The sequence below is a fragment of the Mobula birostris genome, chromosome 27, assembly GCF_030028105.1.
Source record: "Mobula birostris isolate sMobBir1 chromosome 27, sMobBir1.hap1, whole genome shotgun sequence".
In the NCBI taxonomy this organism is placed as follows: Eukaryota; Metazoa; Chordata; class Chondrichthyes; order Myliobatiformes; family Myliobatidae; genus Mobula; species Mobula birostris.
In genome coordinates this window covers 7,786,754-7,804,605 of record NC_092396.1, presented here as the reverse complement: position 1 = coordinate 7,804,605, position 17,852 = coordinate 7,786,754, and the positions used below count along the sequence as shown (strand labels likewise).

General features: G+C 39.5%; 1 protein-coding gene across 6 annotated transcripts in view; it reads right to left on the bottom strand.

Moving 5' to 3' along the window:
* The window catches only part of tmem201 (transmembrane protein 201), a 184,835-nt gene that overhangs the window by 120,281 nt on the left and 46,702 nt on the right, over positions 1-17,852 (bottom strand). For 5 of the 6 annotated variants that reach the window (XM_072245174.1, XM_072245173.1, XM_072245172.1 and 2 more), the window contains exon 6: positions 11,729-11,932. In XM_072245174.1, coding sequence (XP_072101275.1) covers positions 11,729-11,932 — 204 coding nt within the window. Of the gene's footprint in view, positions 1-10,118; positions 11,933-17,852 lie in introns of those variants that run through there. The other variant, XM_072245178.1, reaches the window with a different exon arrangement.

Here is a 17,852-nt window from a genome sequence, read left to right as displayed (position 1 = left end):
TACTCTGCCATTCCATCATGACTGATTTATTATTCCTCTCAACCCTCATTCTCTGTCTTCTACCTTTGACATCCTTACTAAATAAGCAGCTATCAACTTCCACTTTAAATATACTCAGAGATCAGGCCTCCACAGCCAAGTGTGGCAATGAATTATGCTCCTTCTTCCAAAATTAATCTCGACTTTCCAGAAGTATTCCATTTCAATTGTTAGGATTTATTCCTTAATAGATTAGTTCAGTCCACTGAGTAAATATCTTCATCAAGGTATAATTTCTAATACAGTACCTTAATGAAGGGTCTCAACCCAAAATGTCAACCGATTAATCCTCTTCATAGATGTAGCCTGAGCTGCTGATTTCCACCAGCACCTTGTTTGTCCCTCTGGATTTCCAGCATTTGCAGAATCTCTTGTGTTTATCATTTCTAAAGACGCAATCCTTCCAGCATAACTTGGAACCACAAGCTGGAGCACGATAGCGTAGTGGTTAGCACAATCGTCTTACAGCGCCAGCGACCACTGAATGGAGCTTGATTCCTGCTGTTGTTCAGTAAGGAGTTTCTCCCCGTGATTGTATGGATTTTCTTGGGTGCTCCGGTTTCCTCCCACATTCTAATGACGTGTAGGTTAGGTTAGTAAGTTGAAAGCATGCTAGGTTGGCACCGGAAGCATGGCAACACTTGCGGGGTGGGTGCACCCACCACAATCCTTGGATGCAAAACAATGCCTTTCACTGTATGCTTCAAATATACACGTGACAAATAAAGCTAATCTAATCTTTCAGATGCAGGTTGATCAGAATGAGTAAATTATTTCAAGACAATGACAGTGACAACATAACTGAGGAATTGCAAGATAAAAATATTACTGCATTTTGTCTTAAAAATGTGGTAATTTACAGCCAGATATTTCTTTCTTACACCAGCATCAAAATAAAATGTTAACTTTGAGCATGAACTCTTCTCATTACTATGATCGGAGTGGCGGTACAGGAGCCTGAAGACACACACTCAACATTTTAGGAATAGCTTCTTCCCCTCCGCCATCAGATTTCTGAACTGACAATGAACTTCTAAATTACCTCACTATTTTTGGCTCTCTTCTTGCACAAATTAATTAATTTTTTGTTATACATTTCTTATTGTATTTTAGTTTTTTTCTGATGCATTGCACTACTGCCGTAAAACAACAAATTTCATGACAGATGCCAATGATAATAAATCTGAATCTGATTCCAATTCAATGCTTAGTTTGAGCTTGAACAAGGTGCTGTAAGTTACCTCTAGCTCTGTAATTTTCTGCTGAAGGCAGCCACAATGAGAGCTCCAAGTCCTCATGTCACCAGATGAGATGATTTATGATTTACACTGAATGTAAACAAATTTAAGTACCACCATTCCTCCACCTTGAGACCATGGATGCACGCAAATTCTTTTGGGGTTGGTTGGAAATGGGCCAGAATGTGCTAGAGAATGCCAGCAATTCTGTGTGAAAGATGGTACTTAATCTAACAAATCTCAGGCTTGTGCATGAATACTGAAGTCTTAAACTTGCTGGCTAAACTCTGCCAGTAAATTCCCAGCTCTGCTGCCATAACCGAAAAGCAAACTTCTCAGTATATTTATTATTGAAGTACGTCTACTGCATGTCACCATATAAAAACCTGAGATTAATTTTCTTGTAAGCATTCAAGGTAGAATGCAGAAATACAACAGATTCATTGAAAAACTACATACAAGAAACCGATGTGCAAAAGACCATCTGTGCAAATAGCAAAATAATAATAAATAATACTGAGAACATGAGTTGTAGAGTACTTGAAAGTGAGCCCATAGGTTATAGAATCAGTTCAGTGTTGACTTGAGTGAAATTATCCACTCTGGCTCAGCAGCACGTGTTCCCTAATTATCTAGTGCTGATGCTGGAGAGAAACACAGAGGAGAGCCACAAGATAATTTAATTCTGCCAGCACCCTCCAATTATTTGGTTTAATATTTTAATTTTAATGCTGAGGTAGTTGAATTAATAAATTGATGAGCTTATAAATTTAAACAGATTTCAAATGCTTCTGAATGCCTGTGGTTTTCAGGTATTCCAGGGTCTGGTCTCTCTTCCTTGGTGCAAGAAATCCCTGTCGATTTGATTTGACGTGATTGAGATATTTCACTAAAACAAGAAATTCTGCCGAAGCTGGAAATCCAGAGCAACGCACACAAAATGCTGGAGGAACTCAGCAGGTCAGGCAGCCTCCATGGAAAAGAGTAAACAAACAGTCCTGAAGAAAGGTATTGGCCCGAAATGTTGACTGCTTACTCTTTTCCCTAGATACTTCCTGGCCTGCTGAGTTCCTCCAGCATTGTGTGTGTTGCGATGCATTTCATTGTATGTTTTGACGTGTATTTGACAATTAAAGGTAATCACACTAAAAAAAAGGCTGACCATTTAGGACCCAGAGCTTCCTATTCAGCAAGTTTACACTGGGGCCTCACAGTTTTCAAGTTTAAGGTTTATTATGTCAGCTGCCACTGACAAGTTCAGGCCCAAGACCCACTTGACATCACGTCACTGAAAAGGGTTATTCAATATTACTCATCTGCTTCACCAAAAAGTACTTTTACAAGACAGCCTTTGATCAAAGTATCACTCAGTATAGAGAACGCAAGGCAACAAGGAAGGGGAAGATGAGAGAAATTGAGGAGAGGAGGAGGAGAAGGAGGACAAGCTTAGAAGGCGATCAGTGAAGCCAGGTGGGTGGGGGGGGGGGCGGATGAAGTAAGAAGATTCCAATACACTCTAGTCCAGAGAGTTTACATTTACAATTTTGATATTTTTTGCTTCAGAATTTTTCAGTACCCAAACATCAGGAACAAATTAGTTAGAATCCTGAAGAAACTGACCAATACATGAAAATCCAATTATTTGGTAGGACTGTTAAAAGGTAATGTTAATTTGCTCATATTTTAAAAGGTAATTATATGTGCTATCTACTGCTAACCAAGTCAGAATGAGCAGACATAAATCTTTGAGATTTTGTAGTGATACTACAACAAGCAGTATGTAAAGGAGGAATGTGCCTCAGGCTCGTGACAGAAGATGCAGGAGTGTGACAGAGGAAACACTAAATGAAACACACATTGTCTCACAAAAAGAGTGTAGATCAAATCTTCCCATTGATACATCTAGGGAGCAAAAACCAATCACAATCAAAATTGCAATTTGGAACAAATGGACCAGAATGGGGAAAGGACAGGTAAAGATTAATTGAGAATTTGTGAACTTAAAAAAAATGACAAGCAATGCAGCTCTTAATTTATGGCAAACTTATCTATTGAATGTTAATATTCGATGAACACACTAGTTAGAGTGGCACAGTAGCATAGTGGTTAGTGTAATGTTTTACAGTGCCAGTAATCTGAGTTCAATTCCCGCCACTGTCTGTAAGGAATTTATATGCACTTTACAGCTTAGGTTTCCTAAAGTAATGCAGTTTCTTCCCACATTCCAAAGACGTGTGTGTTAGGATTAGTGAGCTGTGTACATGCTATGTTGGCACTGGAAGCACAGCGACACTTGCAGGCTACCCCAGCGCACCCTCAAACTGCATTGACTGTTGAAGTAAACAATGTATTTCACTGTATATTTCAATTGATCTGAATTTCATGTACATTTATCATATTTACCAAGATGCTGCCTGGTTTAGAGAGTATGCATTATGATCAGAGATTAAGAGAGCTAGGGCTTTACTCTTTGGAGAGAAGGAGGATGAGAGAAGACATGATAGAGGTGTACAAGATAATAAGAGGAATAGATAGAGTGGATAGCCAGCACCTCTTCCCCAGGGCACCACTGCTCAATACAAGAGGACATGGCTTTAAGGTAAGGGGTGGGAAGTTCAAGGGGGATATTAGAGGAGGGTTTTTTACTCAGAGAGTGGTTGGTGCGTGGAATGCACTGCCTGAGTCAGTGGTGGAGGCAGATACACTAGTGAAGTTTAGGAGACTACTAGACAGGTATATGGAGGAATTTAAGGTGGGGGCTTATATGGGAGGAAGGGTTTAAGTGTCAGCACAACATTGTGGGCCAAAGGGCCTGTACTGTGCTGTACTATTCTATGTTCTATATGTACATCAAAACACATCATGTAATGGGTTGCTTGCATTAACAGCCAACACACCCAAGGATGTGTGGGGTTCAGCCACAAGATTCACACTTTTGGGCACCAACAGAGGATGCCCACAATGCTCTGCAGAACAACAGAGAACACAAAACTTCTTCAATTTCCTTTCCCTTTTCTTCAATTCCCCACTCCAGCCTTGTAACTCTTCTCACCTGCTGATCACCTTCCCCTGGTGCCCCTCTTCCTTCCCTTTCTTCCACGGTCCATTCTCTTATCAGATTCCTTTTTCTCTAGCCCTTTGCATTTTCCACCTAACACCTCCCAGTTTCTTACTTCATTCACCACCCCATCCACCTGGCTTCACCCATCACCTTCTAAGCTTTCCTCCTCCCAACTTCTTATTCTGGCATTTTCCCCTTCCTTTCCAGTCTTGATGGAGGGTCTTGGCCCATCTATTCTTTCCTATCGATGCTTCCTGATCTGCCCAGTTCCTCCATCATTTTGTGCACATCGCTCAGGATTTCCAGCATCTGCAGAACCTCTTGTTTACACAAAACAGAACACAAACAACAAAATTATATCAGCAAAACAAGCCGCTTGTCTCCCTCCCACCCACCTACACACATGAACGGTCCTCCTACTTCAGGCCTCCTGGCCTCTAATCTCCAGGTTTCGGCCATCAAGGTTCAACATCCGATTGACCTTTGGGTTCTGATCTTCAGTATCAACCCCGAGACTAATCAAGGATGAAATCTTGAACTCCAGGCTCATCACCTCACCAGCTCTCACGACTCCTCTCGCACGAACATCTGATCCGGGACCCATCGACTTGGGACAGCCATTCATCCAGATGGCCTTCATCACATGGCCATGTCACTGGCCCGAGCACAGCAGAGACCTATAATTCTCTATATCTGTCCTTAAACCCTAAACTGAGCTCTAACTCCCCTCACTGCTCCCAAAACCATACTTACAAACTTTTAAAAAAACTAAATCTAAGCCATAATCTCGATGGAGAGATCAGCTCGGCACCATCTTGACTGAAAGACGAGATAAATTAATCTTACCTTTCTCTCTATATTCAAGATCACCATGGACTTGACTGACTCCCACGAGAAATTGGCTTTATATAGTTTTCTTACAAGCACCCAATGTGGTCACAATGCCTTGTGTTCTCAATCCAATTTTGGCCCTTTCCCATGAATAAGTGTGCTAACCCTGTTTTTGCATGGCCAGCATGGAGCAGCAAGGTTAATGCTAAAAAGGATATCCCTCTGCAGTGTCACTGTCAAAAGGAGAGAATGGTTATGGTTCAACATTTGAGCAGGGTTGCTGGAGTCACAATTTTTAGACAAAGTACAATTATGCATCAATTTGGAAAATGACGTACATGATGAGACACTACTGAGCCACCATTAATAAACATCTCCAATGCATCTCCACAGTTCCATCAAGACAGTCTTATGGTCATTAACTGTTTCAAATTAAACTCTGAGAAATCCAAAATATATAAACTGTTTGCTTTCCACAGATTTCATACTCCTTCCTGACCACCTCCTCAGGTTGAACTACAGTTATCTCACTGACTGCCTTATACGATTCTGAACAGAACTTCTAACCCATTCCCATGCTTGGCAAATGCTGCCATCTACCACCTCCATGTCACCCATCTTCCTGCCTAACCCTCTGCTGAATTGCTCATCTATGCTTTTGTTGGATTTAGATTCAAACATTTATGTAATCCACTCACTCTCCAGCTTCTACGAATTGACAGTTACCTGTTAATTTCTGAATGATTCCTGGGGCTAACAGGATCAGGCTGGCAGATGTTAGCAATTACAAAACCAGAATGTTTAACGAAATACAATTCCACACGAAGGAAGATAATCACTCAATGAAACAAAACAGAAAATCACTTGCATAATGGTAAAGACAGACCTACACCGAACGGATTTGAAAATGATTTTTATAAAATCAAGAATATTATCAATTATTGGTCTTCTCTGTAGAAGATTTCAGGCATCAGAACACTATTTGATGCTAAATTACTTCCAAGTGAAAAATTAAAACACCTATACTCCTTAGCAATCCTGTGCACAAGAACAGAAATCAGAAACTGGCTCTGCAATTCACGATACATTGTGTAATTTTTTTTTATTTTCAAAGATCAAACATGAAAAAAGACTACGTGTTAAATTTGTTCAACATTCATCTGAAAAACACCCATGTTCTCAGGGAAATCATCACCAACATCCTGATTAACAATATTAGTTCAGTGCCAGGAGATGAGCCATTAAGCTGTCACAACTCACTTGTGCTGAACCAAGAATTCATCTGGGTTACTGCAGTTTGCTCTAAGTGGCCCCGACACACAATGTGATAAAGCAGCGACAGTAATACTAATGAGTTCAGATGAATCTACAACAATTATCAGCAACAGTTTGCAGTCCCAAGTGTCATCTTGACAACATGCAATGGTGGTCTCAGTAAATAAGTTGCAAAAGGTCAGGTATGAATATTTGCATGATAGATGTGAAATGAACATTGATTCTGGAGGAGTACAATAATCCAGATAAAGTTATAAAGTTAAGATTCACTAAACACGGTAACACTTATCACATTAGATGTACTGCAGAGCACTGCAACATTTCCATTTTACAATAACATTAAGCTTAATATTGCAGTAAAATTTCTACATTATCTTTTACTTAATAGGATTTCACTAGGTTGGAATTACATACAGTACATTTCCATCAGATGTGTTAGACTATAATTATTGGCTGCATTCACATTTATATACTGCTGTTGACTGTACCCAGATAGTGCAGAAAACATCATTACATAGACTACAGCTTTGTACTTCAATGTTTACACAATGTTTTAATTACAAACAGTGCTAACAGGCTTTTCAGCAACATTAAATATTGTCAAATGATAAACAGCAGATTAAATAATATGTTTTTAAAGCTACAACAAAATACAAGATAAATAGTTAAGGCTGAAACTAAATCAGAGACAATGAAGTAGATGCAAATCTGCTTGAATCAAACCCTTCCAACTCTTCTCTTAAAAGGCCTATGGCATTTAGACTGATTTAAGATTTTAAAAGTTGTAACTTTAGTTCCAACAATGTCTCCTGCTTTCTGAAAATGATTTTACATTGGCAGTTTCAGATCAGAAACTCACTCTGGTTACTTACTTCTGAGTGCAAGGTCCCATCAGTTCTAATTCAACAACTTCAATGCAAACCTCTCAAGTCTCTCTGAGAACTTTGAAACTTGAAACATTTAGATAACAAGCCCTTTGCATACCCTAAAATGAGCAGTTACTGAAACGCTGTGAATGGCTGTGATATCCAATTTGAAAATGTACATAAGTAAAGAGCATATTGAATTTTTGAGTAGGCAATTTATTAAAAGCAGACTACATAAGCCTACAAATATCACTTCTACAACACATTACATGAATTCTACTTGCCAACTAAACTTGGACCAATTAAATGAGTACATAATATTTGTTTTTAAATGCTGAGAAGTTTCAAAGAGACAGTAAAGTTTGAAGCAAAAAAAAAAGCAGCTGCAGGGCTTCCAATGCAAGCAAACTTCAGAACATTTTTAAATGATTAAAATGCACAGAAGGTGATAATAGGCAGGGAAGAAGTAAAATAGGTGGCACACCCTTTTGAATGCTGAGACATTTGAAATAAAATACAAGATAATATAAATACAATTCAAAAATAGAAAACCTTTACAAGGAATCAAAATATTTTAGTGCATTAACCAAAAATGTATAGAATTTTAAAATATATGTATTAAATACCATGAATATGTACTGCACAGAAATAGCAATTGTGCATATGTTAATATATCTAGATCTAAATATTGAATTACACATTATCTGGTAAAGTTTAAGAAAGGAAAGCCAGTAGCACTACTGAACTATGTCCCAAATTACATTCACTGGGATGCAGCAAATATATGAAGGCCAATTTTACTGGCTACTTAAATAACAGCTATTCAGCATTCAAAAAAGTTAAGGAAACCAGATTTTGAAAGTAGCATTTGCAAGAGAAAAAAGAAATTGAAGCTAGTAATGGATGGGATGATGATGCCAGTGCGATAGTAACACTTGCATAAATATTAAAGCCTTCCCAATGCATGCAAGAAAACTGATCTGTAGAATTAATTTTATTGTAATGCAAATTGCCAAGGTGGCATTTATCTTAAACATAATTAGGTTCTTTTACAACACAATGAATTTAAATCAAAGCCATCAAATCACCACTCACTAGCTTGAAGCCAAGAATGCAAAGTTTTTTTCTTTTAAAGAAACAGTAATCATTTTTTCTGGACCTAAAATTTGGCTGATTGTACCTTTAAGAAATCAAACACGTCCACTTTTTTTCCATGTTCAGAACATTCAATGTCTCATTAACTTTTCTTTATTTTTGTCTGAGGCTAGATAGAAGAAGTTCCATGATTCTTTAAAAAAAATCAGTGCTATTATATTTGCCAGATAAATTTTAGTGTTACTGGTGTAGCAGGTAAAGGAAAGAGAGAATCTGAAACATGAGAAAATATGCAGATGCTGGAAATCCAAAGCAAAACACAAAATGCTGGAGAAACTCAGCAGGTCAGGCAGCATCTATGGAAAAGAGTAAACAGCTGACGTTTCAGGCCATGACTGCTAAGTTCTTCCTCGAGTTCCTCCAGCATTTTGTGTGAAATAGAATCTGAGGCCGCATCACAAAACTGATGAGTCAAGCGTTAAAGCATCGCTAGAGTTTAACACAAGGAATAGCTGTCTTTGTGGAATATAATATCATCAAGGACCCCCATCACCCAGGACATGGTCTACCATCGGGGAGGAGGTACAAGGTCTTGAACACACACACTCAATATGCTTCTTCCCCTTCGCCATCAGATTTCTGAACGGTCAGTTAACCAACCCACTAACACTACATTATTTTTGCACTACTTATTTAATTATTTTTATACTTTTATTTCTTTCTACAATTTATATTATTTTATGTACTGCACTGTAATATAGCCGCAAAACAAATTTCACGACATGTCAGTGATATTAAACCTGGCTCTGATTCTTCAATGTGGCACATGTTCAGTCAGAACTGTAGCAGGAAAAAAAGGACACCCACCATCACTGCAAGTTTCTAAATAGGACAGAGCACCAGAGCTTAAGGAGCTTAATTTTCTATGATTTTCATTTGGAAATGGAGATAATACTAAATTAGCCTTATTTGTGACAGATTTATCAATCTGAAGAGCTAGAATAGTTGCAGTCATTTAAAAAAATCTAAAGTCATATTAAAAACAATGTCTGGTCATTGGTAGTGATGCCTTTTACATTAATATTCAAAAGAAATCCACCAAGTAAACAAATTATAGATTATAGTCACAAGGAGATATCATAACTCCATGGCTTAATTTTTTTAAATTAAGGCTGCAAAGTGATGATAAATTATCACAAGTAGTTGATTAAAAACTATTTGCAGTTTTAATTCCTCTGTTAAGAACAATTCATTTTGAACGGTCTAACAGAATTCCGCTTTATATTTCCCAAGTAAAATTTATTATTTAATTTAAAAATTTTCAATTTACAATTTAAAATTTTCGTTCTTGTGAATTGATGGCCACAGTGAATTTGTATTCTCCTCGTACAGATCAAGTCTTCTAATTCGGGTCTCCTCTACATCTCAGCTTCCTTCATTGCACCATTGGTGATTGTGTGGCACATTATTAAAATAGATTCACCAACAACTTAGAGGCACTTATTTATTTCTCCAATGTCAACTTGTGATGACCAGCAAGTAATGGGAACATTCCCGAAATTATTATTAGCACCAGGATTCAGTTTAATTGCTCGCCATAGTGGGCACAGCTAAGCATAGGTGATCAGCTCTCAGATTAGAGCCAGTTAAGGCTTTGGTCACCTTCCAGTTTCTCACTTCATCCCCCCCTCCCTCACCCACTCACCACCTCCCTCACCTGCTTTCACCTATCGCCTGCAAGTTTGTGCTTCTTCCCTTCCCCCCTCCTTATTTCTAGTTTCATCCCCCTTCATTTCCAGTTCTGAAAAAGGGTCTCAGCCCAAAATATGACTGCTTATTCCTTTACATCAGGGGTTCCCAACCCTTTTTATGCCACAGACCAATATCATTAAGGGGTCTGTGGACCCCAGGTTGGGAAATGTTGCTCTACATGGATGCTGCCTGACCTGCTGAATTCCTCCAGCATTTTGTGTGTTGCTTTGGACACCAATTGCCCCTGTAGTAATGTTTGACTCTGAGGGTAGGCTGAGAACCCTAATCGGAATAAACAAAATGCCCCCAATTCTGATTTGAGCTATTGAATTGTTTAGGTATGCCATTCTTTCATAATATTTATTAATTTAATATTTTAAAGGTTATTTTTCATTTCATGCTTTTTATATAAAACAAAGGAGCAGACCAGTTCATTTTAATTAAGCTGGCCTATGAACATGGTGGACCTCAGGACAAGGACACTTGTGTTTCAAACACCTGGTCTTTAGGACTGCACAGAGTGCTTAGATGGAACAATTTCAATGGAAACACTTCCCTTCACAACCAGCAAACAAGCTCTAAGATTTTTTTTTAAAAAATGAATGCCCCTGTTTTGCTATTAATGTGCATAATTTGGAGTACTGTGAGCAGCTTTGGGCCCCTTAAGAAAGGATGTTCTGGCACTGAAAATGGTTCAGAGGAAGTTCATGAGAATGATCTAGAGAAAGAAAGGATTAACATATGAGGAGTGTTTGATAGTTCTGGGCCTGAACTTGATGGAGTTTAGAAGAATGAGGGGGATCTCACTGAAACTTATCAAATACTGAAAGACCTAGATAGACTGAACTTGGAAAGAATGTTTCCTACAGTGGGAGATTCTCAGTCCAGAGGGCACAGCCTTAGAATACAAGGACATACCTTTTGAACAGAGAAGAGGAGGAATTTTTTTTAGCCAGAGGGTGGTGAATCTGTGGAATTCATTGCCACTGGTGGTTGTGCAGGTCATCATTAAGTATATTTAAATCAGATGTTGATAGGTTCTTGATTGGTAAGGGCATCAAAGGTTACGGGGAGATGTCTGGAGAACGGGGGTTGAGAGGGATAAATCAAGGCATGATGGAATGGTGGAACAGACTCTGGGCCAAATGGCCACATTAATTGGCTTTATGGTCAATTAAAGTGTTAAACTAACATTACAGCAATTTGTGTGCATGTGAATTATGCTTAAAGATCTATTGACAGTCTTTAAGTAAGTTAATAGCAATTATGTGACCTATAATATTCCAAGATCATCCAAGAAATATGATGACATTTGAATTTGTGCCTAATGAAAGTAAATTTAGCCTAAATTCCATGGAAAAGAGTATACAGACGTGAGGTTTGATTTTATAGGATTGTCAAGTCCAGCTCATGCACATAGGTCAAAGAATAATGATGCTGCAACTTTAAACTCCTCAGGAGACAACCAAATGTTGGGAAAGCAAAATAAGAAACAGCATTCCACTGTAGGAGGACAGAATCAGTTACACAAGAGTTCATATGCTGCCACTGTTCATTGTTCAGATTCTGACCTTCGTGCTCTGTATTGCCGATGGCCAGTTGACTTCCGAGTAGCGATGGCTGCAGTGAATCCCACTAAGCAACACAAGGAGGTGGTGCTGAGTTTCAGAGTGTCGAGCCACCCAGGAGCATCAGTCTGCAGGTAATCCTCCACCAAATACAAACTCATCACGGCCAGCCACAGAAGAGAAGCCATTGCGTCAATTCTCCGCAACCTAGGGGAATTTGATGTGGAAGAAAATTAGATACTTTAAAACAATGTTCCAAATAAACAGAGGCAAGAGAAACTGCATGAACCAGTTTACAGCAGCTAAAAAGCCACAATTCAAACTAACAAACCAGCCTGATGGTGTGAACATTGATTTCCTTAACTATGGTAATTTCTCACCCCCTCTTTCCATTCCCCATTCTGGTTACATGCTCACCCCTTTTCTTCTCATCTACCCATCACCTCTAGTGCCCTTCTTCCTTCCTTTCATCTGATGGTCCACTGTCCTGTCCTATCAGATTCCTCCTTCAGCCTTTTAGCTTTGCCACCCATCACCTGCCAGCTTCTTACTTTATTCCTCCCTTACCCCACCCATCTACCTACACCCTCAGATGGCTTCACCTATCACCTGCCAGCTTGCACTCCTACCTCCCCCGCCACACCTTCTAATTCTGGCGCCTGCCCCCCCCTTTTCCAGTCATGATGGAGGGTCTCTGCCCAGAACATTGACAGATTATTCACCTCCACTGTTTCTTGTGTCTATAATGAGGTACCTGCCCACTTTCTTAGAAGGAGAAGGTTGACTTGCACTCTGTATCCTCCACTTCGGTATGGTAAAAATCAAACCGTTTAGGAGAGGAACCTGGCCTCATCCATTTGTAAAGAGTCCTCCAATTATCCTAGTCAAGTGTTCTTTGCACACATCTTGCAGTTTTATTTAAAATTGACTTAAGGTCACTATCTGCCTCTACCAGCTAGCAGTGATTCCAGATAATTCATTACATGATCTTTCATTGGTTCTTCTGCAATTATCTTAAACCTGTGGTTTCTGGAGATGAATCCACTTTAATAGAAAAATCTATATTCATTTGGGTGAATATGAATCTGCCGGCTAAATCTTCTCATTAACTTCACTGCTATAGAGGAGAATAATATCAGATTAAAGTCTGAATATTTCAGTTTCTCTCCAGTGGTACCTTAAATTTGATAACTATTAAACAATTCAAGGGATTTTTTTTTGTTTAAAGTCAGCAACTTACAAAATTTCAGAATTCACCATTGAAGAGGAAATATGAAAGCATATGCACAGTAATTTTCCTAAAGAGAATTAGATACATATTCGAGAAATTTTCAGAACTGTGCCAAAAGATGAATGGGATTAATTAATGGCTGTTTCAAGGAGTTAAATCAGAGTAAGATGCTTTGCAATATTTAATGCTGCTTAGTGTTACTGTAGCAGAATTATGTATGGTAGTCTCAAGAAGGCTGGATTCTTCTGCAGTCAAATCAAGTAGACTGGGTAGGTAGGTGCTCTCTACCCTCACACTCCACTTCTGCCACTTGAGAGGCCATAATTAGGAATTAAGATCTGCAAGACTTTAGCTGGATTACTGACTTTCTCTTTAGCTGCCAGTCTTTGGCAAAGCGCTGTAATGTGAACTATGACAGCTAAAAGTGGCGTCCCTAAACTGTGCAGACTTTCAATACACACTCAATGGCCACTTTATGAGGTACACCTATTTGTTAATGTAAATATCTAGTCAGCCGATCAGGTGGCAGCAACTCAATACATAAAAATGGTAATAAGGTTCAGTTGTTGTTCAGACCAAACATGAGAATGGACAAGAAATGTGATCTAAGTAACTTTGACTGTTGAATGATTGTTGGTGCCAGGTGGGGTGGTTTGAGTATCTCAGAAATTGCTGAGAGTTTACAGAGAATGGTGCGAGAAACAAAAGCCATCCAGTGAGCAGCAGTTCTACAGGCAAAAATGCCTTGGTGGTTACCTTGTTGGCTGATAGGTTTTAGCAAATTATAGAGCAGATTTTTGCAAACATAGCTCTCACTGAACAATGTTAGAAGGTTAATAAACAAATCCATTGAAAAAGGACAGCACTGACGTGAAATAGATTCTAGTGAACACCAGCACTTGAATAGCCAGTTTTTAAACATCAACTCCCTCGATAAAAAGAGTACATAACCCTGAGCAATTTTGATCAATGTCAAATTATTGTCAGTTGGATGTTGCTTCTCAGGTGCCAGGGTCAGGGATGTCTTGGATTGGATCCATGGCATCCTAAAGGAGGAGGGCGATCAGCCGAAAAGCGTAATTCGTATTGGAAACAACAGCATAGGTAGGAAAAGGGACGAGGTCCTGAAGGGAGAAAATAATGACTTAAGCATTATGTTGAAAAACAGGTCCTGCAGGGTAGTAATCTCAGGATTGCTGCCTGTGCCACGTGCCAGTGAGAGTAATAGGATAATTTAGCAAATGAATGCGTAGCTGAGAAATTGGTGTATGGGACAGGGTTTCAGATTCTGGATCACTGGGATGTCTTCTGGCAAAAGTATGAGCTGTACAATAACGATGTGTTGCACCTGAACCCGAAGGGACCAATATCCTTGTTGGCAGGTTTGCTGGAGGTGTGTGGAGGGTTTAGACTAATTTGGCTGAGGGATGGAAATTGGAGTGACAAGGCTGAGGATGGGACAGTTGGTATACAAGTCAATGCATTGTGTAGTGAGATGGTGACAAAGGACAGGCAGATGACAGGCAAAATTGCAGTCACTGGGATGAATTAAGTATAACATGGGGGCAAAATCAAAATGGGTGATGAACACAGAACTAGGAATATACTGTATTTGAATGAACACTGTGTACAGAATAAAATAGATGATTTTGTGGCACAGTTAAATATTGGCAGGTATGATGTTATGGACACCTGCGAGTTGTAGCTGAAAGATCATAGTTGGGAGCTTAACATCCAATGATACACGTTGTATCGAAAGGACAGGCATGCAGCCAGTGGCTCTGTTGGTTGGTCGGTCAGTCAGTAAGTAAGTAAGTAAGTAAATAAATAAATAAAATCCTTAGCAATATGTGACATAGGATTAGAAGGCATAGAATCATTGTGGATAAAGCTAAGAAACTGCAAGGTAAAAACACCCTGAAAGGAGGCATGTACAGGTCTCCAAACAGTAACAAAAATATGACCTAAAATTACAATAGGAGATTGAAAAGGAATGTCAAAAAGGCAATGTTAAGATAGTCATGGGGAATTTCGATATGTATCTAGATTGGGAAAACTCAGGCTGGTGCTGAATCCCAAGAGGGAGAGTTTGTAGAATGCCTACAAGATGGCTTTTTAAAGCATCTTGTAGTTGAGCCCACTAAGAGAATAATGGCAATATTCTCTAATGGCAATTCTCGATTGGGTGTTATGTATTGACCCAGATTTGATTAGGAAGCTTAAGGTAAAGGTACCCTTAGGAGGCAGTGACCATAACACGATATAATTCACCCTGCAGTTTGAGGAGGTAAAATTGAATGCATCAGTATTACAGTGGAGTAAAGGAAATTGGAAGCATGAGAGAGAAGCTGGACAAAGTAGATTGGAAGGGGGCAAGTCATTGGGTATATTTAAGGTTGAGGTTGATAGGTTCCTGTTTAATTGGGGTGTTAAAGGTTACAGGGAGAAGGCAGGAGAATTCAGTTGAGAGGGATAAAAAAAAAACAGTCACGATGGGAAGGTGGACCAGACTCAATGGGCCAAATGGCCTACTTCTGCTCCTAAGTAAATTAAAAGACTTTATGGTGGATTGAATCCAGAAATGGCTAATAATGTTGTAATTTGAAATGTATTCAAAAGTGCAAGCTCATTTTAATCATGAAGCCCAGAAACAACATTATTGCTTTGCATCACATCAAGTACAAATGGCTTGGCTGTTTTTAAAGCTTTGTTCTACAGTTTCTAAAGGATATCAGTATTGCAAATTAGACTTACTTCATCACCTGATAGCGAACAAGAGAAGGCCGAAGAGGTCACAAGTATTTAAAAAGCTCCTAAGGATGCTTAACCAAAAAGTAAAGAAAGTGGGCTAACTACTGGCAATACAGGTGTCCCCCGCTTTTCGAACGTTCGCTTTACGAAACCTCACTGTTACGAAAGACCTACATTAGTACCCTGTTTTCACTTTCAGAAGGTGTTTTCACTGTTACAAAGAAAGGCAGCGTGCGATAAAAGAATCAGTGCGCGATAAAAGGCAGCTGCTGTCCCCCAGATTCAGAACGGCATTGCTTTAACATGCTGCATGGAGTAGCTGTTTGCAAGATGAGTTCTAAGGTGTTGGAAAAGCCTGAAAGAGTAAGGGTGTTACACTTAGCGTACAACTAGACATAATTAAGCGTTTCAATCATGGTGAACGAAGCAAGGACGAAGTGAGTTTGGCTTGTGGAAGTTGACGAAGATGATGTTGAAGAGGTTTTGGCATCCCATGACCAAGAACTGATAGATGAAGAGCTGACACAATTGGAAGAGGAAAGGATAACAATCGAAACCGAATGCAGAGTGAAGCAACCGCATTGAGATTTTCCCTGCAATGATAAAGTATGACTTTAATTTTGAAAGGGTACATAGGTTTAGGGGATATTTGCAGGATGGTTTGAGTGCTTACAAACAACTGTATGATAGAAAAATGCACGAGGCTCAGCAGTCAAGCAAGCCTTCCACATCAGCCACAGCAGACGACGAACCTCGACCTTCGACATCGAGGTGGGCAGTCATAGGAGAAGATGAGCTGCCTGCCCTGATCGACGATGAGATGACACCCCCGTGTCCCACCACTCGGGCCCCGGACAGATACTGTACCGATTCGTGAAGAACGCAGCGGTAGCCGGGAGGCACATAGCAAAAAAACCGAAATAAACATGCTAATTAATTAGGTGCCGCCTAGCACGTAATTGTTGGCCCAGGGCGGAGGCGATGCAATCGGCAATCGCCTCTGATCTGCGCTGACATTTACGTGCCGGGCAGCACCTAATTAATTAGCATGTTTATTTCGGCCTTTTTCTTAAAGATGTGCTGTGTGCCTCCCGGCTACCGCTGTGTTCTTCGCGGCAATGTATCGGGTCGGTGGCCCGGAGTGTGGGGGCCACTGCACCACCCAGCCTGCGACGACTGAGTCTAACACACCATCATCAGTGTGCTCGGCGCTGTTTTCCCAATTCCGGTAAGTGATACTACACTGTACATACATTATTTCTACTTTATATAGGCTGTGTATTTTTACGTGTTATTTAGTAGATTTAGCAGCTTCATAGTTTAAAGGTTACTGGAGAGTGCGTTTATGCCAACAGCGCTTGCATGAGATTTTCACTACGGAGATCTGTGCAGGCAATCGTTCTAGAGAAGTATTTCTACTTTATATAGGCTGTGTATTTATCATATCATTCCTGCTTTTACTATATGTTACTGTTATTTTAGGTTTTATATGTTATTTGGCATGATTTGGTAGGTTATTTTTGGGTCTGCGAATGCTCACAGAATTTTCCCATATAAATAAATGGTAATTGCTTCTTCGCTTTATGACATTTCCGCTTACGAACCGTTTCATAGGAACGTTCTACCTTCAGATAGCGGGGGAAACCTGTACTTGTACCTATTCTTGCAATGTCCCATTACAACAAGTTAAATCTCCATTAATACATCTCCATTAGGGTCCTGAATCCCCATCTCCACATCCTGAATGAGTCATGTGAATCAAATTGGGCAAATCTGGATACTATTCCCCCATAGCAACCCTCCATAAGCATGTTGGACTAATCACCACTGAATACAGGTGCAAGCAATGCAATATACTAATTAAAAGCTACGCTTGCACAAACAAATTAGAATCAATCTTCACCTTCAGCAATAACTCTAAGCAAAAATTGTGCAAGATTTCAAAGATGGTATTTATCATCACAGGAAAGAGCAATTATGAACTGCATAAAAAGTAATGCAAGTCAACTCCATACAAACTCTATAGCAGCATTTTTATAAACCAGCAGAAAATTACTCAATTGCTATGTACAGCAGTACTGGAAATGCTTTATTTTCTGAATGCATATGCTGCTACAATTTCTCTTCTACATTGCATCAATGCCA